The following is a 24,391-nucleotide window of genomic DNA, read 5'->3' on the forward strand; positions in this document are numbered from 1 at the left end:
GAATAGTGACAAAGGGCTGAACAGAAGGTTGATGGAATGCATTGTCTATGGGCTTTATAGTGACAAACGAGTTATTGAACCACGTGACCGGGCTGTTTTCTGCCCCCTCAGTGTCGTAACTCTATGGCTCTGGCTTCAGCCACCATGATGGCCAACAACACTGTATAGATTCAAATGAGCACCATGACTCACTCTTCAAAGGAGCACCATGGCCCACTCTTCAAATGAGCACCATGGCCCACTCTTCAAAGGAGCACCATGGCCCACTCTATAAGGAGCACCATGGCCCACTCTATAAGGAGCACCATGGCCCACTCTATAAGGAGCACCATGGCCCACTCTATAAGGAGCACCATGGCCCACTCTATAAGGAGCACCATGGCCCACTCTTCAAAGGAGCACCATGGCCCAATCTATAAGGAGCACCATGGCCCACTCTTCAAAGGAGCACCATGGCCCAATCTATAAGGAGCACCATGGCCCACTCTTCAAAGGAGCACCATGGCCCAATCTATAAGGAGCACCATGGCCCACTCTTCAAAGGAGCACCATGGCCCACTCTTCATTACACAGCGTAGTCCGTGTAATGAAGTCCGTAGGCTGAAACTTGTGTTTAATTATCCTATTTCACAGACTATCAACTGGTTATGGACCTCCTGTTATTTCAGACCTAATTGATGGGCTGTCAAAAATGCAGGTCTTATTAGTCTTCATCATTCACTCCCTGGCTCTCTCTCCACTATAAGGCAGTGGACTGAGTTTGATGACACACTGTACTCTTTGCTCAGTGTGTGCTCGAGTAGCGAGTCCACTATTGTTAATCGTAATTATTCCCAGGGCCGTTTGGCATTTGCCCTCTGACATCATGTGGGTCAACCAATAGGAAGACAGAGTGAGGGGGGGCTGTGACGTTGTGTGGGTCAATCCATCATCATCGAGTAGAGGGCTACTCGAGCCCTGCACACTGTTTCTTCAGGAACACTAGTTCTATGATATTTTTGAGGGGCCCTAGCCCCTCCTATATTCAGCTATTAGTGTAGATTTCCGTTCTACACAAACAAAATTCCCATTGACAATGAATGGAGAATTCTACGTCATAGTGTCTGAGCAAATCGGCATAGTGTCTATTTTCGTCATGATGATGTACGAATCAGTACGATGATAAGACGATGTACCCCTCACTTCACACAGGTGTGATTTTCTAGTTCTATGCTATTTTTGAGGGCCTCCTATGTACAGCTTTTGTCCCCACGCGTCTCAATATTTGCCATTGACAATGAAAGGAGAAATTAGGTCATACGTCCATCAAATATGACGTAAATTTGTGGCAACGTCATTATGTAGACACGCAAATCGGCTAATCAATCAGATAAATTCAGTTGTTCATGAGATGATGTATGATGATATGATGATAAGAGAGCCCCTCACTTCATACAGGTGTGATTTTGATGTGAAAGTGCTCAGATTAATTTTATATAAATATATGTAAAATAGTATAGTAGTAAACGTGGTGAAAAGCAATGTTCCATTGGTGTGTCACTACAGTATGTATATCAGTTAATGAGGAAAAACAGTTACAAATGCCATATTTTCTGACACAACTGTACTTATACAGACACAGAACGTACCATATTTTCACATGGCAAGTAACAATATACAGTAGACTAGGTATTCTTGCCACATGGGCTGCTGTTATGATCTACAATGACAGAGTGGTATGCTAATTAACATTTGATTAACTACCTTCCTAATTTCCCTCACAAGGAGGGAGGGGAGAGGAGCACTATAGCGTGGCCCCACATCCTCTGCAGCTGTCTGCGCAGCATCAAAGCTAGCCTCCCAGGTGATTGATTTAGAGGGGTTCACAGCCCTCCACGCTAATGCTATGATAATGTATTTATTATGAGGCATGCGTATACGGGCAAGGGGCAATACAAGTCATGCTTAAGTCATTGCCTGTCACACTCAGCTGCAACACCAGAACTATGGCAGGTGGGATGGGCCTCTGTGATTATTATTACTAGATAAATTGTAGGGAGATGGTGATTTATGGATGGGTTACAGAGTACCGTGAATACACAAACTGTAAAATCCTGAGTGTAAGTCTAAGAGAGTGCAAATGGAACCAAATAGATCTCATAAGGGTTAATTTATAGCATAAGGGTTTCACTGTGCAGTCTGTTAGGTGGATTTAAAATGCTCAAGGTACACTATGTCTCCCTGCAGTTCAGTCAGTGGAGTCCTGATTGATGAGTACCTTAAGGTGTATTTATGCAAAGAATGCTATATTTGACCAAATTGGCGCTCAAGATTACAAATGCCCTCTACTCAACATTGCGGTTCAGCCGGTAAAGAAATTAAAATGAGAATTGCAAATGTATTCTAGAGGTCATTGGAAGTACATTGCAATAGCTTCACACACATGCTCTATGGGAGGTGTTTACAGGTGTTCTGTAAAAGCCTCCTCAGCTAACGGTTAAAGTGGTTACGTTTGTCTGTGGGGTTTTAGAATTACTAGAGATTGGGCCGCCCTCACAAGTCTGCTGCTGCCACTATATGAAAATGTCTGTTTCCGTCTGTCTACCTGGGTCCCTTTTATGCCCATATATGGAGATATCTGTAAGTCCATGTCCCTTTTATGCCCTTAGGCCCGCCCTCCCAGTAGCCAATTGTAATATAGGATAGCACAAATTAAAAATATTTACAAGAGCTTTGTGAATGAAATAGACATCACACACATCTTCCGGTTTCCACCCGACAGAGACGATATGATTAGTTTAACATGGTTAATGAAGCCTTGTCAAATCTTGTTTTCATCCTCACAGCATCCCTCCGTTCTAATACAATGTACTACAATTTGGGCATTTAGCAGACCCTCTAATCCAGATAATCTTCCAGCATGTGTCTCTAACAGATGCTATCAAACCACACAATTAATGTTTTGGCCGTTTCATCCATTCGTTCCATTATTATCTTAAATTGACAGAAAAACTATTTCCGCTGCTAACACAAGTAACAGATTCATCGTTAAAGGACAATTTGAATCTAGGGGAGATTGGGCTTGGGTTCAAGTAGGAGAATGTGTTTCAAAGAATTACTGGAGGAGGAGAGCATTGGAAATGCTGTTGTTATAAATGCTCTTTCTCACTGATTTATACTCCTATCAGGAATATCATGCTGTATAACTATACTGTCTTTTACTGCTGGCCACTACAAAGCTCCACAGAAGTAGACTGAAGATAGCATCAGTTCCCGGGCCTGTATACTGTCCCTGCATGGTTTCCTGTGGCATTAAGTGAGCCTTGCTGGCTGCTACCTGGCCAGTGTTTGCCCCTTGGGCCTGGCTTTACCCCATCCATGAAATAGTCCTATTGGACAAGACTTTAGTGTGAAGTCAGCTAAAAGCCACTGGTTGTCGAACTAAAAAGAACCCTTACTTTCAGTAGTGTGTGCTTGCTTTCATTTGGTGTTCTTTTAGTGGTAGAGCTCTGCTTTAAAGACATAATCACACATGGAATGCACATCACTTGCATGCGCACGCATGCGCGCGCGCGCGTACACACACACACACACACACACACACACACACACACACACACACACACACACACACACACACACACACACACACACACACACACACACACACACACACACACACACTAGAAGAGTGATAAGGAAAACAAACTATAGCTGTTACAGCAAAAACTAACGTTATCAACAGCATCTTCTATCTAACTATCTATAAATGCACCAAGTCTCTGTCTTTGTGTAATCCACGTAACTCGGGAACCGTTCGCCCCACCGACTTCAAATAACGTTAAAGTCATCTCCCGTACTGGTCAAAACGTGGTACTGCAGGCGGGCTGGGCCCAGGTTACATTTATGAATGAATCGTGACGTAGAACGTGACGTAGAGGTACCACAAGAACAGCGTGAGGGGTACTATGATAGGAGCCAACCAATCAGATCAACGCTCGAGGGGTATACTGTACTACCAAGAAAGCAGAAGGAAAAGTCATGGTAACGTGACTGGACATTATCAACAGAATTCAGTAAAAAAAACGCTACTGCGGAATTCTCCTTTAATAGGTAAATACATTCATAGTCAGTGTTTATTCATTTAATTTGGCACACTGACAAATCATTAAAACATACCCCTGCTTAGACTGTATACAACAGTAATACAGTGTGATCAATACAGTAAATGGTAAATGGTAAATGGTGCATTTATATAGCGCCTTTATCCAAGGCGCTTTACAGAGATTGTGCATTACATTCACCCATTCACACATACATTCACACACCGATGGCAGCGGAAACCGTGCAAGGCACCAACTAGCACATCGGGAGCAATTAGGGGTTCAGTGTCTTGCTCAAGGACACTTCGACAGTGACTCTGGGGGAGCCCGGGTTCGAATTGGCAGCCTCACGGTTACCATCCAGCCACTCTACCCCTGAGCCACCGCCGCCCCCACAGTATTATTATAAAGGCTATAGAGTACTGACGTCCTCACTCGCTCTGTCGCTCATCCCCTGGGTTGTGGAAGCAATTTAATATGGAGAATAACATTGGGTCATCTTAGAATCGTCGCATATAAGAATTGTGGTCTAAAAAAATAAATAAAAAAAAATCTAAAAATGCAACCCAGGTAGGATGTGTAAATTACAGACTTTGGTTCTCTAGTAGTACAGTAGGTTTTGTGTTCGTGTGCATGTGTGTGCGTGCCTGCCCGACCGTCTGCCTTTGTGTGAATATATGCATGCTCACATGAACATGTATTCCTAGACTATAGGGTAATTACAAATATGCAGCAACAGCAGCATTTGTCAATGTATGCCTCTCTGGAGCACAACCTTTGTAATGATCTCTGCGATTGCAGGTGGGATCAATCTGATATTGCACACGGCCAAGGATATGATCATAGACTGCAATAGGCCTATATCTGTAACTGGAAAGGTTCTTGCTGTCGATAAGTTCATCAATACACCTCAGTGTCTGCTGTGCTGATGGATACACTTGTCAGTGATTACTGAGAGAGAGAGAGAGAGAGAGAGAGAGAGAGAGAGAGAGAGAGAGAGAGAGCAGATAAGGAGTACTGACTCTGCCATCTGAGAGAAACATTCTCAGAATATCTCATTATTATCCTCCTCATAATTTAACTGCTGGGTCAAAGAACAACAGCAGTAATACTAGGCATGATTATCATTACAATTTTAAATGATAATCATGCCTAGTAGGCCTAGTATAGGTATTTATCAGTAATGTAATGGTTGCATATTTACCACTTTAGACTTGCCGTGTCATTATCAGCAAGAATCGTCAACGTTTTTTAATGACAGATCTAAAGCTCTCAACGCATCGCGATGCAACACGCTGTTTGTTTTGTATGACAAAGTACAAAATACCTAGTAAATAATTGAGCGAAAGCTTAAAGACTCTTAACTACTATTATACATACTACTACTGTACTACTACTACTACTAACTCTCTCGTGTTAAGACTATAGCAACTCACATGGGCAATCTTCTTTGTTATGCTGCACAGAATGATTAAATGTCTCTTTGATATAGTAATGTCTACTTTCAGTTTAAGCACATGATGCCCTTGAGTTGAAAATAATCTAATGCATTTAGTCATAATCAATGTGGAAGCAGCCTCTCATTTGGGCTGCACGTTTATGGTCAGACATTTGATTGGCATCTGATCTATAATAATCCCACCCCCCACACACCCTCCGCAACCCAAATGACCAATCAGGACAATTAAATCATTGTAACTCTGCTGCCAATCAGCGGTTTGGTGCACTGAGCCAGAGGGCACGGACTTTGGGAACATCCCACACCGAGAGAGCAAGAGTTGTCAAGATCTACTTGTCTATATTCTCTGACAGCAGCCCTTGGCCTCTGACGCACGCACGCACGCACGCACGCACGCACGCACGCACGCACGCACGCACGCACACACGCACACACACACACACACACACACACACACACACACACGGACACACACGGACACGAGCACACACACACGGACATGAGCACACACACACACACACACACACACACACACACACACACACACACACACACACACACACACACACACACACACACACACACACACACACACACAGACACGGATATGAGCACAAACAATTAGTGTATGCCAACAACCGAAAAACACAAAACGACCTTCGGATAAGTAGTTCTCCCGCTTGCAATGTTTCCTGCCTATTCCGTCTCTGACACACAATCATGTTCTGAAAACGCACGCATGCACACACGCACGCACACACGCACGCACACACGCACAACATTCTCAGATGGAGCTTGGATTACGTATGGTATTTCAAGGGGTAAAGTGAATTTATTGTGCAGATTTTAGAGAACGCAATTACATTCAAATAAGGAGGAAGACTGGAGGTGAGTGCCTGGCTAATCTCTTTTAAGAATTCCACAGCATGCACAGCATTCCATTAGAGCTGTACCGAACACAGGAAAATCCTCTGTGTCAATTGCACTCTAATTGCGTAGAAATCGAACCAAATGGACCTGTACGCACTTAGTGAATGTGTAGTGAATGCATACATTAACTCTAAGGATTTTGCTGTGTAGGAGAAGCAAAGAGATTATATTAAACAAGGTCCTCATTTACATTAATGATTCATACAAGAACATTGATGTATTCTTCAGTCAATGAGTCGACTGTGAGTTTGATGGCTGATTGTATAGTACTGCACCTGTAGGTCACATCACCATGGCTGCGCAAGTTGCATTAATCCTGCTCCAAATGTTCAGATGAGGCCTGATGAGTGACCTGTAAGGGTACACCGGCCTGCTTCAGATGAGGCCTGATGAGTGACCTGTAAGGGTACACCGGCCTGCTTCAGATGAAGCCTGATGAGTGACCTGTAAGGGTACACCGGCCTGCTTCAGATGAGGCCTGATGAGTGACCTGTAAGGGTACACCGGCCTGCTTCAGATGAGGCCTGATGAGTGACCTGTAAGGGTACACCGGCCTGCTTCAGATGAGGCCTGATGAGTGACCTGTAAGGGTACACCGGCCTGCTTCAGATGAAGCCTGATGAGTGACCTGTAAGGGTACACCGGCCTGCTTCAGATGAGGCCTGATGAGTGACCTGTAAGGGTACACCGGCCTGCTTCAGATGAGGCCTGATGAGTGACATGGGGTACACCGGCCTGCTTCAGATGAGGCCTGATGAGTGACCTGTAAGGGTACACCGGCCTGCTTCAGATGAGGCCTGATGAGTGACCTGTAAGGGTACACCGGCCTGCTTCAGATGAGGCCTGATGAGTGACCTGTAAGGGTACACCGGCCTGCTTCAGATGAGGCCTGATGAGTGACCTGTAAGGGTACACCGGCCTGCTTCCATTTATTCCAACATAGAGTTAAAAAAAAACTAACAATGTTTTATGCGTTGCGGTCACATTCCACACTATTTTGAAAACTTCACCCGACAGGCATAGCGTGACTTTGGGGGGCCGAGATCGTCTGAATAGTGTTTTCCTATTCATAGAACATGAACTCTGGGATTCATAATCCATAACCCATGACAATTAATGTTTAATCCGGCATAAAAAAAAATATTTTCGGGACAGTCTGTGCTTGTGAGTCGAATGTGTGTGTGTGTGTGTGTGTGTGTGTGTGTGTGTGTGTGTGTGTGTGTGTGTGTGTGTGTGTGTGTGTGTGCCTATGAATGAGTGTGTGCATACAGTAGGTGTGCAGGTTTGCATAGCAATTTGTTGAGAATTGGAGCATGATGATTTGTAGATAGGAAAGCTGGGCGAGGGGGTTTAAATGAACTGGAACAGAGCTTGATAAAAAGTTCACATGACATACAGTAGTATTTGTACTATACTGTAGTATTTCATAATTATATATTTATGTCCTTGGGTGAGTTGGCCCAGTCACAATATCACTCCCTTGGTTTTCACTCATGTGATGTTACATGGTTACACAATCATATTATACATGAAGATGGTTGCCTCGTGATGCGATTGAAGCGTAACCACATTTAAGCCTCATCAGGGTTCAATTTACTAGGGGGGGGGGCCTGCTTCTGGTCAGACTGAATTGAAGACATGCATTTCCTTTGGGCAAATGTACTATAGACTGACATTTTTTTAGTTATAAGAATTCAACAATTTAATAAAACCAAAATGCAGGTTAACCACACTAACCCTGGCCATCCTTTTTGGGATAATGTTCAATATTTGTCCAAATTTGTCAATTTGCATTATTCAAAAATAGTTCAAATCTGTGTCACAAAGCTGCCATGTAAGTGATCAAAAGACGATCAACCTTTATCTTCATATGATTCGTCCTCACTAATGCTCATAATATGGGAAAAAATCACACTTGTGTGAAGTGAGGGGCGCTCTTCATCACACATCATCATACATCACATTCCGTGCTCAGCCAATCAAATCATCTCAAATGTGGTACACACAAACACACAAAGCTGGGACTAGCCCCTCAAAAATAAAATCTGCTCAGTCTGTGTCTGATATAGGACTGTGGACCCTTCAGAAACCCGCCTACCAGTGACCGGTTTCTTAACAAGATTTAAAAAATGTATTTAGTTTTTTATGAACATGAGAACAATTATAGCATGCTAACTTTCCAGGTATAGAATTAAGCCTGCCGTTTCTATTAGCTTGGATTCTGGTAGGCAGGTTAACTGTCCACAGCCCTCCTCTGAGACACAGACGGGGTAGACAAAAATGCTACCATATAATAATGAGCATTAGTGAGGACCAATTATATGAAGAGAAGTCGAAAATGGTTGAAGTCGACCTTTAAGAAACCCCTTCAGATGGACTATCTGGCTTTGTTTCAGGTCTGGATTTGAGGTTTAATTGACCTGAGAAATCCCTGCGCTGCTGCTGAGAGCATGTAAATGAAGGTGGGAAGGGACTCGGAGGGCAAGGGTCGGATCAGTAATCCTGCTGTGCATGTTGCACTACATCTGTATGTGCCTCCAATATGCTCCCCTTGTCCTTTGAATGTGAAATCCAATTTGCAGAAAGGACATTTGTGGTTTATATCAGATTACATTTTAAATGAAGGTTAGCGTTGATTAGTAGCTTTCATTGGAACGCTGATCTCCAATTAGGGTGGCCCTGAATGACTAAGAGAGAGTATGAGAGAGTGAGAGAGAGAGAGAGAGAGAGAGAGAGAGAGAGAGGGAGAGAGCGACAGAGAGAGACAGAGACAAAGAGATTGGGGTAGAAATGAAAGTCAAGGAGTGGAAAAGGTAGGGAAAGAACAACTCTACACAGAAAGGCTCCAGTGTGGTTTAAAACCCAATGTGATGAGTTGCAAAGTAAGAGTAAAGGTATGCTCACACTACCAGATAATCAGTAATATTTGGGGTTTGGGAGCGATCCTAGCGACAAGCAGGGAGGCGTTCGACACCAACCTAGATCGGGAGTGAATATTGAGCAAGATTGTCCTCTACTGTGTGAGGGGTTCATCAATCCAGTTTTAAGGCTCCCGATTTACTCACGCCAAATGGATTTTACTACATCTAAAAAGAGATAAAGCATGTGCCATCGGTGAAAGAGAGAACTGATGGATTAAAGATACAGCCTACTATACGTTTGGATAGAGATATCTATGACTTTTGTAGGGAGAATTTTGAATGAAGCTGTAACAAGTCTTCCTCCCCCCTTAAGTGCCTTGCAGAGTCGAACGTAATCGACGCAAGAATACATACGCAACGCAGGGTGAGAGAAATTTCTCCCTTGCGTTGCGTCAGTTACGTGATCCGTCTCGTTCCGTCGGGTTGAGATCTGATCCCGAGCCTACGCAACCATATTGCTTGCGTTGCGTACCTTTCCTCCTCTGCTCGACCGTTCTTGAAAGAGGACAACACTTCCGCCGGAACATTGAGTTGTAAACGTAAACACGATTGGCATGGATATATCACATTGGAAGTTAAACAGGACAACATGACATCAGCGTTCGAAGCACTGCTTTGCAAACTCGTCGGTGATTATCAGGCCTGGACTGACGTTACAGTATGTCCAGTGGGCAATGGGCCGCCCAAAGAATGGGCCGCCCCCATTGCTTTAATATGTTTAAGCTTGCGTTTTTTGTGTCTGTTTGACTCCCCCACGCAAGGAACAAAACGGATTATGTAGAGGCCTTTACCAGCCAGCCAGCTGCTCGGACCCCAATTATCTTAAAGGGAACCTTTTCCTCACCTATTCAAATGCAATACATTCTGGAATAGGGATCATGGCTATAGAGATTAGTAAGAACAAAAGCTGTAAGGCATAAAAACAAACTACTTTGCACTTTCTTTTAGGAATATATGTTGCTGATATAGCGCCACTATCAGGAGAATTGGCCAGACATTTGAGTATACAAAAAAACCTATACAAAATGAGTATATGTTTTAGACCAGGGTAGACAGAGCAGTACGTTTTAGTAATAAGAGAAAAAGGTTACTGGTAGAGGAGTACACGCCATGGAGAAAAACTGAAGGACAAGAAAATAATGCAGAAATAGAAGCATTGAAATAAGCAGTTACAAAAGGTATATGAAAACAGCTATAACAGATCAATGTGAAAAGAGGGTGGGATATATCCCTCAGCCTAGTAGGAACGTCTGTGAAAGATTTCACGTAAATTGCACGCTGTGTTCATGATTTGAGGCATTTTGTTCCAAAAATGTGTTTTGCAAAAATCCACCTGTTGGTGGTGCTATAACAGGCCAATGTGAAAAGGGTGGGATATATTCCTCAGCCTAGTAGGAACGTCTGTGAAAGATTTCACGTAAATTGCACGCTGCGTTCATGATTTGAGGCTTTTTGTTCAAAACGGGCCAACCCTGTAAACTTTGAAAGCCAATGTTAGCCAATCAGGATGGAATATGAAATATCGGACAGATCTGTGTTGAGCACATGACTATAGAGATACTGTGTAACGATTAGCAGGATTTTTGGACAAAATATGGAGGGGTAATATCAGAAAATGTGTTTAACAAAAGTCGGCCACCTGGTGGCGCTATAACAGGCCGTTCTGGAAAATTTGGGGCAGAGGTTCATCGTTGGCCTCTAGGGAGTGTGTGTGCAAAGTTTCGACCGGGTTAACGGAGATTAGCTGTACACAGATGGACGACGGACACACACACACACGGACAGAGTGGAAAACATACTCTCTCCCCATGCCTTCGGCCTGGTGGAGACAAAAAAACATCCAGACAAGTTTAGCTGACAGAGAAATCTCACCGTCTTCTCTCAGTGAGCTCAATTCATTCTTTTGGTGGAATGGAAGAGTGAGATGCATGTGCATCACTTGCGTGCATTTGTGAATTGAGGAGGCAGGATTGTGGTGTGTGTGTGTGTGTGTGTGTGTGTGTGTGTGTGTGTGTGTGTGTGTGTGCGTGCATGTGTGCGTGCGTGCGTGAGTGCGTGCGTGCATCTGTGTTCGGGCAAGGGGCTGAATAAGAGGAACTATAGGCTTTCTTTCCTCTTCCCTCAATCTCTCTCACGCCTGTGCAAAGAGGAAAGGAGGAATTCTGCTGTTAAATCAGGAACCATTAGTGGGGTCTAGACAGTGGCTCTGTCAGTGCCGAGGGGGGCTAAGAAATACAACACAACACCAGCACTCTCACAGGAAATTGCCACTTTCTCCAACAGGCTCCACTTAATGGTTGTTTAGTGGACAACACGGCAGGCATTAAAATACCGCCACTGGCTAGTGCCACTTCCCAACTCATAAGAGAGGTAGAGGGGACAGAGGGGACGCCGAAAGAAAGACAAGCCTCGAATTTGGGTTGCATGGACAGTGAAACTAAACTTGCACCCTGGACTTATGGCCTTGATGAAAGTGAAGAGTTTTATGACACTAGGCAGGCTCTTCAAAGAACACTACAATGGAGTGATGTCTTTGCTATATACTAATATCACCTGAAGCTACTAGCTGTGCTATGATTCAATCGCAAGTGCCAAGGGTTGGATTGGACAAAGTCCTACTAGCGTCATTTCCAGGGGGTGTACTGTACATCAAGCTGCCTCAACTACAGAAACAGGAGATAGGCTCCTTCCCTATGTGCCTCATGGCTTAGCAAGGCTTACTTAAACAATATTACACGAGAGTGTGTGTTTTAGGGTACAGGCTTTAGTTTCGACATACTATTGGTCCAACAACGACAACGACAACATACCTCAAACCCTAACCTAACCATAACCGCAAGCACAGAGCAGCGCATGTTCGCCAACCTTAACGCATGTTCGCCATACCTTAATCCGGTCATGAACCTTAACGCATGTTCGCCAACCTTAGTCTGATCGTTTTCCACATGTCGGTCCTATGGTATGTCGGATAAGTGTGAGCACCCCGTGTTTTATCGTCATTAATGCACGCCAGAATGCATGCCAGAAGTGTAATATTGCGATTATACAACAGTTACTTTTAAAAAATAAATAAAAAAAGATAATAATCACGTTGACTCAATTTAATTAAAATTTGCTAAAAGAAAATCATGTTTTTTTAATGACAGAGGTAGCCACTATGACCACAAATGTTCCAAGAAACTTGCTAGCATAGCAACCCAGTCGGCTCCGCTCTGGGAGAACAGCACAGATTATTTTTAGGTTTTGATTAGACGTTCTATCATGCTCGTTTGATGGCTGTTTTAACCAATCAGATTGCTTCCTCAAAACGACCTCTTGTATAATTATTATTTTAAAATGCCATGCAAGGGCCTGGGCCATGGCTCAGTGGTCCAGGCACCTTGGCTGGTAATCCAGCCTGGCAGTGTGCCGCGGGTTCGACTCCCGATCCCAATGGCCTTTACTGCATGTCTTCCCCCCCATCTCTCTCCCCATTTCCTGTCAGCCTATTGTAAAAAAATATAAAATAAAGGCAAAAGCCACAAAAAAAAACATTAAAAAAAATGCCATGCAAGGCAATTTGGACCGGTCAGGTTGCAGCCATGAAAGAATACAAATTGTACTGTAAGAAAATGTACTTTGAAAAAGATTGAAAATCACTTTATTTTTGAGTAAATTGACAGAAAGAGTCTTTAACTCTGCAGGAGGCAGATCGATAGGTAATAGACTATGCAGCCCTTGGCTAACATGATTAGAATTAAATTAATGTTCTTTAATTTGATTCTGACATAATAAGAGAAGGTTAGGTTGTTTTTTATTAGCAGGGAAACAAAAAGGTTATTATTGTAGGTCTTTTGAGTACGGCATTAATCTTAATTCATAAAATACCAATATACAAGAGCAAGACAGAATAATAAAAGAAGAAATATAAAATAGAAACAGGTTTTAAGAAGAGCAGATTTGCTTGGTTGGCATAACTAGATGACTATAGACCGAAACGAACTGAAAGACAATTATGTACGAGAAAGAAAAACAATGTATCACAACGAGCCAAAACAATGAACGCATGCAATCCCAGCAGGCTGTGCCAGAACCACATGACCCCTTGGGGAGCAAAAACATATTGACCATCGATCAATAAGCAACCAGCCCAGAGCAAGGGTCACTAATTGAACAGAAGAATGGAATTGATGGCAGTTTTGCCGTGTGGGCGGTTTTCTCCATTTGATTGGTGCATACAGTAAGAACTAGGAAGTAAACAGCTGTTAAATCACATCGCCACATGCTAGGGATCCATCATGTTGTTTCATAACACATAAATCATGTCCTGATGCTGACATGTTACCAAATGGATGTTGTACAGTACATACAGTACACACACACACACACACACACACACACACACACACACACACACACACACACACCCCCACACACACACACACACACACACACACACACACACACACACACACACACACACACACACACACACACATTTATATTGAGAATTTATATTGTGTATATTAAGTTTGAGAGTGCTATTTATCTTTATCTCATCTACAGTATATCTGCTGTAAATCAAGGTGCAGTATGGTCATGTTAAAGACTGCATGCTAAACCTGAGTTTCCCCAGATGATTGATTGAGTCTTTCCCTGCTAAACACGAGGAGCCTGAGTTTTGTTTTATTGAGACTGGAGGGAGCTTTTGATAACTTATGAGACATCATACAGTACGCTTTCCACGGGTTCTTTGTGACACGTCACGCGTGTGGATCACGTGACCGGTGAAAAACGAGTCTCCCCGTGCCTGTGGGCCGGGGAACACCCCCACATAATGGATTCCAATGCGATGACGTTTATGCAATACGTTCGCCTCTGTTATTCGAAACGAATTGTCTCTGACCGATCATGGATTATTTTCCGACATTAGGACACTTGTGCTCGCTATTTTAAGGCACACGTGCGTGGAATGGAGCGACGTACAATATTGGGTGATTCTACAAAGGTTAGTGGAAAAACACCAGCAGTCAAAGGGGGTTAAATATGAATTAATTAAGCAGTCAAATGAGACTTGATAAGTAGTGAGTCTACTCATTTCTTGAAGGTCTGAGCAGAAATCAGGTTCAGATAGGAAACACTCACGTCAGAATAGATTAACCATTTATTGCAACACATGGAATACAGTTAAACTTGGTGTTAAAGGCTCAGCTATGATCAGAAGGTGGAGGCTGGGGTGGTGGAGGCAAGCTTGCGCGCAGCAGCAGCAGCAGTGTCTGTGATGCAATGGAGCAGCTGTAGTGAAGCTGAGAGCCGTATTTAAGGAACCGCTTTGTTAAGAGCGTGAGATCTGATTGGAGTATAGATGTTTGACGTTACTCACGTAACGACGGTCAGCTAAGATGTGAATGAGGAATAGCTAGGCTGATTAATACAATCAGCTGACTGACAGCTGATTACAGCTAAGGCATTCAGACTAACGTGCCCCTATATGAACTATATCGCGGGCTTCATTTAAACAATTTGACTTTTTTCACTCTCTCAGGTCTCAGCTCAAAATACAGCTTTCAAAAGAATTATACGTTGTATTTATATATTTAGTTAATTTTGTACCCAGCAGATCTGATCCACCAATATTTAATTTAAACACTAATAGTGTAATAATATAAAATATTAAAGGCCAGCTGAAATTAAATTTAGAGCATATCTGTGGTCATAATGGGAACATAGTTAAAAAATTAAAAAAAAATTGTTTTGTGTATTTTCTATAATACACAAAAGTCTATAATAGTCCAATGTTACAAAAACGGAATGCATGCTTACAGTACATCGGCAGGTCGACCACTATCCCAGAAGTCATTGCATGTGAATTTTATTGGGGGACCACTGAATAAAAACCTTTCAGTGGCTGGTGAATGTGACAACTCTGAGACTACAGTAAGTTAGAATACGTCATATGGCAGCCATGTCTATGGGATATATATATATATATATTTTTTTTAAGATTTGTTTGGGCTTTTTCTGCCTTTATTGATAGGTTGAAAGTAGTCTGACAGTAAATGGGGAGAGAGATGGGGGGAAGACACGCGGCAAAGGCCGTTGGGCTCAGCAGCCTAGGTGCCCAGACGGTTGAGCTAACCGTCCAGGCCATGTCTATGGGATATTTAATTTGTTTAGAGCACGTGTGACGTAAATCGTTTGCCAGCCAAGCCCAGAAGGAGCGAGTGCATTTTCCGGCACCGTCGATCAGACGTGGCGTTGCCGGGGGGAGGTGCAGCACATCCCGGGGAAGGTGGAGGGGTTATGACACTCCACTGCCACTCCACTGCCACTCCATGCCGCGGCAGTGTCCATCAGTCCGGCGGCCGCCAGTCCAGATGCCGCAACTGCCGATAACAGCCGCGGCAGTGTACCGTGGCTCCCGACATGCGCTGTCGGTAAGACACATAGGTGGCTGATTCAAATTCACCTGTGGCTCCTGACATGCGTTGGAGGTTAAACATCACCTGTGGCTTCACTGTGAGGTTAGGGTTAGGGGTAGGGTGTCGCTGGTTAAAACTCACCCGTGGCTTCTCTGTGAGGTTAGTGTTAGGTTTTAATAATGGTTGATTTACTCAACCTACATTTAATGTTGAATCATAAATACCAGACATAATACTTTCCAACATGGTTTTCAAAACTATTAATCCTCAACAAACCTCCTCCTTTCTTAATTCAAAGAAGAACAGCTGAGTCAAACTGTAAAGCAGTGACGTGATGATTTGGTGTAAGAGTTTGTCAAGATAAATATGCAGAAGTGTTTTGAATAAAAATACTGGGATTAAAAGTCAAAGGACACCTGGGATTTTGCACTAGTCAGACCTACATTCTCACTCCACCGTTTGTTATCAGTACCACTGGCTGGGTTGTGTTGGTGGAACTCTCTGATCGCATGATGAACATCAGTTGAAGATCAGCAGTACATACACATAGCATCAGAGTACTTGGAGACTTGGAGCTCTGTCTAGACTCTTCTCTTTACTCATGTTGTTGGGTCCCTCTTATTTCCTGCACTAGTGGGCATACAGTTTTGTCGTGCTCCGTCATATGAGCGGAAGTCATGAGGGGATCATGCCCTGTTTCTTTTTGCGGTCTGCTATGGTGCGACGGTTGTGGTTGGCACCTCGGCTCTTACTGGTCTCCTTCTTCCGTTGATCCAGTAGGGTCTCCTGGGTCTGTCCCTGGCCCTTGGGCTTGCCTGCCCCGTTGCTGACAGACACTGGCTTGTATCCCCTCTTCGTCTGCTGCGAGGCAGCTCTTTTAGCCTCAGCTATCTTCCGCAGGAGGGCTGGGTCCTTAATAAACTGGTCCCCAGTCATGGCATTGTTCTCCTCAGCCTCGTCCTCTTCATCCTCTTCATTGTCCATAACTGCTTTGCCTCTTGTTCGTAGTACCTGTGGGACGGTGAATGGCCTTATTTTCAGGAGGCTGTCTATGTCCCGGTCAGTGGCCCCAACTTGGTTGATGTCGTAGGTGTCGTCGTAGTCGTCATCATAGATGTCCGTGCCGTAATGAGCTAGCGAATGCCCGGGTTCGATGATGACCTCATCTACCACCGTCTCGTAGGCCTTGTAGCGAGACCTCTGCTCCTCTATGTGTTGCTTGTTGTTCAGCATGTCTCGAGTGCTCAGCCCTTTCCTTCTGCCCTTCCAGATGCGGGAAATGTCCACTTGGTCTCTGTGGAATACGTCAAACTCATCGTCGTCAAACACATTGGACCTGTCCCTAAGGACAGCTGGAAGCTCCTCCTTCACTGGACTGGGCATGGCACGGTTCAGTTTGTCCAAGCCAGGTGACAGGTTTCCTTCCAAGATGTTGTTGATGACCAGCTCAGTGTTATAGTTGTACTCCTTGAGGCAGGCCAGCAGGAAACCCTCTCCTAGGTCAGGCAGCAGGTCCCTGATACCTGAAAGCAGAGACTCCAGTTCCCCAGCACTTAATGAACATGCTGCACCATTTCTCCCCTTGTGGGGGATGTCCAGTGTGGCCACTGCTCCCCAGGGACACTCCCCGCCCTCCCCTGCTTCTCTGACCACTGGTGCTGGCTCCATACGCCCGCAGGCACCGTCCTCACTCACTGCCCCTTGTGCAGCTGTGGGGGTATTGGGCTGAATCTTCCTCTGAGGTCTCCTCTGGCTCATACTGTCACAAGCACTCTGCACTCCTTGGAGTAGGTAGGACGTCCTGATCTCATCAATGAGAGGAAAAGCCTGCTGTAGAAGGCTGATGTCGTCTGCAATGGGAAATTGGTCATTGTAGTCTGACAAGAACCTTTTCTCAGGTAGAAAAGATGTGAAATGTTGTAAGAGTTCCTCTGCAAATGTTTGGATGTTTTCTCCCCCCTCCAGGATGGGCTGAAGGCAAGTGTGTTGCAGCAGCAAGTGTGCTATCAACACCATCCTGCGGCCAGAGTGGGACACCCTCTTCCACAAGTCCGTCTGAAGACTTTTATCGTCAAAGTTCCTTTTCATTACTGCCTTCTCAAACTCGGGTACGGCGGTCTCATAGAACGAGGCTAGTCTGCTGAGCAAACCGTGGGAGTGGAAGGTGGAGCATGCAGCAGGGAAGATGTCCAGGAAGGCATGGATGGTGGTGGTTGAGTCACACAGGTATAATACCAGGTCCTTCAGGTCCTGCTGACTCATGGTCATGATAGTGGGGTGTCTGTTTCCAGTCAACTTCAACGGCTCCATGGCTGTGGCTCCTTCACACTGGAGACCACACTTATCTAAGATGGCATCAAATATCTGTAACAGAGAGGGTGCCATCTCATCCAAGTCACCATAGTAACAGGGCTGCTGGGTAAAGATGTTCTTTATCATCTTTTGCAGTAGCTGGGTGTTTCCCTTCCCATAGAGAACACACAGGTCGAGGATCTTGGGAATGTCAAACAGGAAGTTCTTGTAGATGATCTCTCCGAACACAGCCGGAGTTAGAAAGTTCTCCTTGGACTCCTTGTGTGTGGCCATCCTGAGGAAGGTCATGAAGATGGCCCGGTGGAGGCAGCCCTGTGTATCCACGACAGCCGAGGAGGAGGCCCTTGAGTTGGGGTCGAAGCCTCTGGGAGAATGATGCAGGTAAGAGTCCAGACATTTCTGCAGAGACTTGTCAAACGCCACCTGACACCAGAATTTGTCATGGGGCAGTGCTAGCAGCCACTCCAGATCCTCAATGATGAACTTGGCATGTTCGAGAAACTCCTCCTCGTGGGCGGCCGAGACATTGTCTGGTGGAGGCTTGTAGGGCATAAAATAGCGCTCCTCCTTCCTTTCTGGATGCAGAGCTGGCAGGGTCCTCTCCTTTCCCAGTGAGCCACCATGCTCTGTCACCTGCTGCTCATCCAATGCCACCCTGACACATATCATAGATAATTCCTTGTAAATGTTGTTATTATTGATTATTTGTTATCTTTTCAGCATAATTTGAAAAGACTCACTTTTCAGGAGTTTAGCGATGATGTGCCATCATCACTATTATGATGTCACTATTATGATGTCAGTCATCTCAATATTTGGGCAGAGTTTCAGCCCCAGCTGCCTCTCCATCGACTTCCTGTATAAAATGTAAAGATTCGTCAGAATGTGTACTTTCAACCTGTGTCTCTTTTATGCCCATACGTATATGGAGATATTTGTCAGGCATGACCAAATATGGAGTCTATGCAGATATCAGAACATCATTGTGATGTCAGAACAGGCTAGCTCTATGGAGATCTAGGGGTGATCAGGTGTGATCAATTAGCTAATTAGTGCATTTATAGAGAGATAAGCACGGAATGTGATGATTTGATTGGCTGATGTATGATGATTTATGATGATAAGAGTGCCCCTCACTTCACACAAGTGTGATTATTTGTTTTAAATTTCTTTTACAACTTCTCTATTAGTGGGGAGTGTCTGCCCCTGACACTAACCTCGGTGCTAGGACCCTGCAGCATTCGTTCTCAATAGAATTCTGGGAATAGCAGTTCTAACATACAACAGAGCTGCCAAAGGCGTTGTCAAAAGGACTTCTAAAGTAGATGTTGCACAGTACTTGAAATATTAAAAATACAGTAAAATATTTCAACATTAAGTTACCCTTCTCCAGATCACAACACGCTGCTATAGAAACCTCAATTCAGGGCATGAGCATATGAATGTAAAGACATGACATCTGGAGTGATGATCTACTACAGTATGTGTTGTGGATCTATTAGTTGTCTTTGTGATATATAATTAGTAATGGAACGGCTGAGAGGACCAAATATAACTGTGTGAATCATAGTCAAACAAATACGACTGTCAGCAATGAGATTTCAGCTACAGTATAAGCTTTGTACACAGACAGACAGGTTTCTAACTCAATGTATAGACTAGACGCGACGTACTAACTAACGCTGCCAGGGTTAGGAGTTCCATTTACAGTACACTTACTGGGTATATGTATGGATGGAGCATGTTGCTTAAATGTGTTTACAGCACACCATGTACACACACCATGTACACACACACACACACACACACACACACACACACACACACACACACACACACACACACACACACACACACACACACACACACACACACACACACACACACACACACACACACACACACACACACACACAGTCTTTCCCCCTGACTTCAAGGTCATTGGTCTCAGTGATTACTTTCTTCCTAGTACATCCAACCTCTGTTGTCCATGGGTTCTGAGATGTAAGTAGCTCATGGAAATGTTCAGTGTGTTTGTGTCTTTGGATGTTGGAGCTCAAGACATTGTAGCCTACAGTGGGAGAGAGAGACAGAGAGAGGCCACATGGGAAATTACTCCAGCCGCTGCCAATGCCTGGAGCATGAAATTGAAGCCGTCCGACAAATGCAACTCACCGGAGCCTTTCCCCCCATATTCCAAAATAATTAACCAGCACAACCTCCCACCTCCACGTTATAATAGGCAGGTTATTGTCTCAGCTCTCACAGACATGGCGCAAATGGCCCGACTTCACAGGAGTAGGGGGAACCGCTAATTTCTGATAAAGATAAACAAGAATGAGCAGTGGGGGTGGGAGGGGGGAGTCAAACTGTGAAACAGTGATGTGATGATTTGGTGTAACAGTTTCTCTCAAGAAAAATATGCCCAAGTGGTTTGAATAAAAATTCTATGGCGGGTTTAATGCTTACACAGATCACAGTCTGCAGCAAGTAAAAATGGAAGTAGTCAAAGGACACCTGGGATGAATGATCTCTGTGATTTATATTTTCAATTCGGCTTTGGTTTTAGGAGTGCATAACTGCTTTCTTTTTTACTATAATTGCACTAGTCAGCCCTACAATCTCACTCCACCCGAAAAGAAACCAAGCCTTTGATCGGAGGTTATAACTGCACAAGATAATATAAAGAGAGTATGCTCACTGACTTGTATCTCTTGGAGGGCCTCGTTCCACCCCAAAGCCTGGGATCATTCTGGGAGGCTAAGCGCACTGTGCCGTGGTCCCCCAGGGGCCTGTGATTAGGCCCCTCCTTTTTTGCCTCTACAGTCTACACCAAATCTTTTGGAAAAAATGACCGACCTACAAGCTCACAACGCATCACACTGAATGTTCGCCTATTATGAGATGCCCAGAATAGAGACGCTAAGGTTCATGTGGTTGATGAAAGTGCCATTAGTACTAATACAGTGATATCCAAGTATACTGTTGAGGGACAATGTTTCCTACGCAGTGTAGATGACAGCTGCTGTGCTGTGTGCATTGATACATGCACGCACACAGCCACAAACACAGGGGCGGTATTAGCGCTACGCAGACAACGCAACTGCATTGGGGCCCAGAGGCAGAGGCCGCCCACCCGTGCCGTCGGTAAAATAAAATTGTAGCTGTCGGGGGCACCCGCTGACCAGCCTGCGTCGGGGACTACTGACCTCTAGTTACGTGACGTCGCCACACACACACACACACACACACACACACACACACACACACACACACACACACACACACACACACACACACACACACACACACACACACACACACACACACACACACACACACACACACACACACACACACACACACACACACACACACACACACACACACACACACACACACACAGCATACTCCAATACGTAAACATGAATCGAGTGCTTTTTTCCAGAATCCCCCCAGACCCAGTTTCATTTTCAAATGTGTAATTACAGGCAGATCTTGACGAGGTGCTCTGTTTGTGTGTGTGTGTGTGTGTGTGTGTGTGTGTGTGTGTGTGTGTGTGTGTGTGTGTGTGTGTGTGTGTGTGTGTGTGTGTGTGTGTGTGTGTGTGTGTGCGTGCGTGCGTGCGTGCATGCCTTGACAGAGGTGTCAGAGGACCATAGTTAATCAGCAGTCAACCAGGGGTCTCTGGGATCAGCCTATTGATTCCCACCCTGGGAAATCAATTCAATCAACTGCCTTACTCAAACTGAACTGAGATCAGCAAGGCAGGGCACAGTCCTCGTGGAGAGAGGGGACTGAGGGAGACAAGCTGACGAGAGAAGGTAATGGAAGCAAACAGATGGAAGAGAGAATGAAGGAAATAAGAGAAAATACATTTAAGGGGGAGAAAGAGAGAGAGAGAGAATGGAAAAACTGGGTTAAATAGGAGTTGCAACTTAATCAAGATTTATAATTAAAATAAAGGAATCAGAAATGGATTGAGCAGTGGTAATACAGAGAAAAGACTAAAACATAATAGTTGCAATAGTTGTATGGCCAGGATTCTCTGATACACATTTGCAATCACACACACACGTAACAGCCAGGCTACACCAGGCTTTTCAAAGTTTGCGTATGTTGCGCGCGTACAGCGCGTTTAGAAAGATCCAATTGATATCAATGATTTTGACTACACCAGGCGCACGGATATGCATGCGCAGGCTTTAAAATAGGACTGGATCTAAACGTGCGTGTGTGCGTATGGGGGGCTACCCTAGCCCTGTGTTTAGGACTCGAACTTCGGCAGGTATTTTTGAGCAAATATCCGAACCATTCGTTTCTATAACTCCGAACCTCCAGGCTGCAATTCATAAATAGATCCTATGGGGGGCGACATTCCATAGACTATCAGTGAAATAAGGGTTAAGTTCACAACGCATCCCCGGGAAGGATTTAAGCACCATTATAAATAACATCTAAATCTTATAAAAGCCTATATGAATCCAAAATAGTATTAATAATTAGATTTCCAACAGTGGGATTTATTGCACAAGTCGTTTCTTATAAGAAATACAAGCACAAGCAGCAATGAATGCAGATAGCCTAAAAAAACTAAACAAAAAACAAAAACCAAAAAAACGAATGGTTCAAGCCCATTAATTAAGATTCGAGTGCCAACCTTAACGAGCGAACGTTCGAACGCCCGAATGTTCGGGGACAGCCTTAATACACGCTTTGAAAAGCCTGGTGTAGCCTGGCCGTAATCCGCATATGCGTGTAGGCAAAACTCCAGGAAACAATCGTTAGCTAAACTTAGCAAAGTGCTCACAGCAGCTGACCTTGATTAAAGATAATGAGACTTAACCAGAAGTCCTGTGATCTGATGGAACATGATTCACCTTGTGATGAATGCTAAACAACCTAGCACACACTGACACGGATGAACACACCCGCACAAAAAGAATGGACTATGTATACTTAGAAATCCACCCACAAGCAGAGAAATGTTCTTGTCCTGTCCTAATCAGTCCTAATACTTCTAGCCCCTTCAAAGGCCTATTTGATCATTCCTTTGAAAATCATCTACAAATGACCAATATTTACACTTGAGTGGAAAGTGCAATGTTGTGTGAGTAAAGAGAATCACCATCTTCAAGTATTTCTACCACGCACGCACGCACGCACGCACGCACGCACGCACACACACACACGCACACACACACGCACACACACATACACACAGGTTTGCCTTCACTGTAGAATTTTCATGTTCTCCCATGCCCATGTTCACGCAGGTTTATGCCCACATCAAGAAGACACACATTAAAATACTCTAGTGTCCTTGACTGCAACCTTGCCTTAAAAAAGGACGCACTGTGATTGGCAATTAGCCACTTTGAGTGGCAGTTGGGGCAAAAGCTCACCCCAAACATGATTTACGATACTGTGACTATCTATCTAGTGGGTCAAGTTCGCTGAGACGGCGTGCCTACCTTGCGGCCAAAACAATTGTCTGCAGTTGTTGTAGGTGAGAGGCACTTCAGCGTTGGCCGCAGAAGTGGGGTGTGGTTACAATTTACAATTTAGCAGACGCTAATCCAGAGCGACTTACATTAAGCATAAACGGCTTTGGTATGTCGCTCCCGGCTTCCCCTTCCCCAAACACAGGCCAATTGTGTTCATAATAGATGCCAGGCCGAGCCGGATGCACCACGGTGGATTTTAACCCACAACCTTCACGTGGGGGGCAAGTACTTTTATCGCTGTGTCACCCAAGGGTAGCTCCTTTCGGAACCCTACGTTAAAGTTTCTGACATTTTGATGACTTTACGTAGGGTTCCTTATCATCGACTTCAAGCGACATGGGATGCAATCTGACTTACCCCGATTTACCCCTGTGCTGCGCTGTGGGTGTGCTAGTTATTTGTTCCAAAAGAAGCATATATCTGCTATAGGAGCCAACGGAAACATAAATGAAACTTTCCTTTGTCGCAGAGTATTTTTAAACTGTGCTTGACCATTTTGGCAGCTCTGAAATTCTCTCTTCGGTCCCTCCTTGTTGACATCTCGGTTGGCTAGCTGCGCCTACGAGGCGCGTAGGGAGGCGCAGGTAGCCAACCCCGATGCTGGAGGCGGTACAATGGGATGTCAACAAGAGAGAATTTCAGAGCTGCCAAAACGGTCTGACAAAGATTAAAAATACTTAACGGCTTCTGCGCCGTTCGCGGGGGGTTCGGTTGTCTCCGTTGTCTCCTATAGCAGATATATGCTTCTTTTGGAATATGTCAGCATCACACACGAACA

The 24,391-nt window shown here is 44.5% G+C and overlaps 2 protein-coding genes across 2 annotated transcripts in view; both read right to left on the reverse strand.

Moving 5' to 3' along the window:
- Window positions 1-24,391, reverse strand: part of lrp8 (low density lipoprotein receptor-related protein 8, apolipoprotein e receptor) — a gene marked incomplete at both ends in the record, with an annotated part of 197,538 nt that overhangs the window by 79,141 nt on the left and 94,006 nt on the right. The gene's annotated exons all lie outside the window — the stretch shown is intronic.
- Window positions 16,469-18,775, reverse strand: LOC306926873 (activating signal cointegrator 1 complex subunit 2-like; the record flags this gene model as incomplete). Its single annotated transcript, XM_079506360.1, has 1 exon — window positions 16,469-18,775. The coding sequence occupies one exon, from the start codon at window positions 18,773-18,775 to the stop codon at window positions 16,469-16,471; it is 2,307 nt and encodes a 768-aa protein (XP_079362486.1).

This window comes from Electrona antarctica (genome assembly GCF_951216825.1).
Source record: "Electrona antarctica genome assembly, chromosome: 7".
NCBI classification, from domain to species: Eukaryota; Metazoa; Chordata; class Actinopteri; order Myctophiformes; family Myctophidae; genus Electrona; species Electrona antarctica.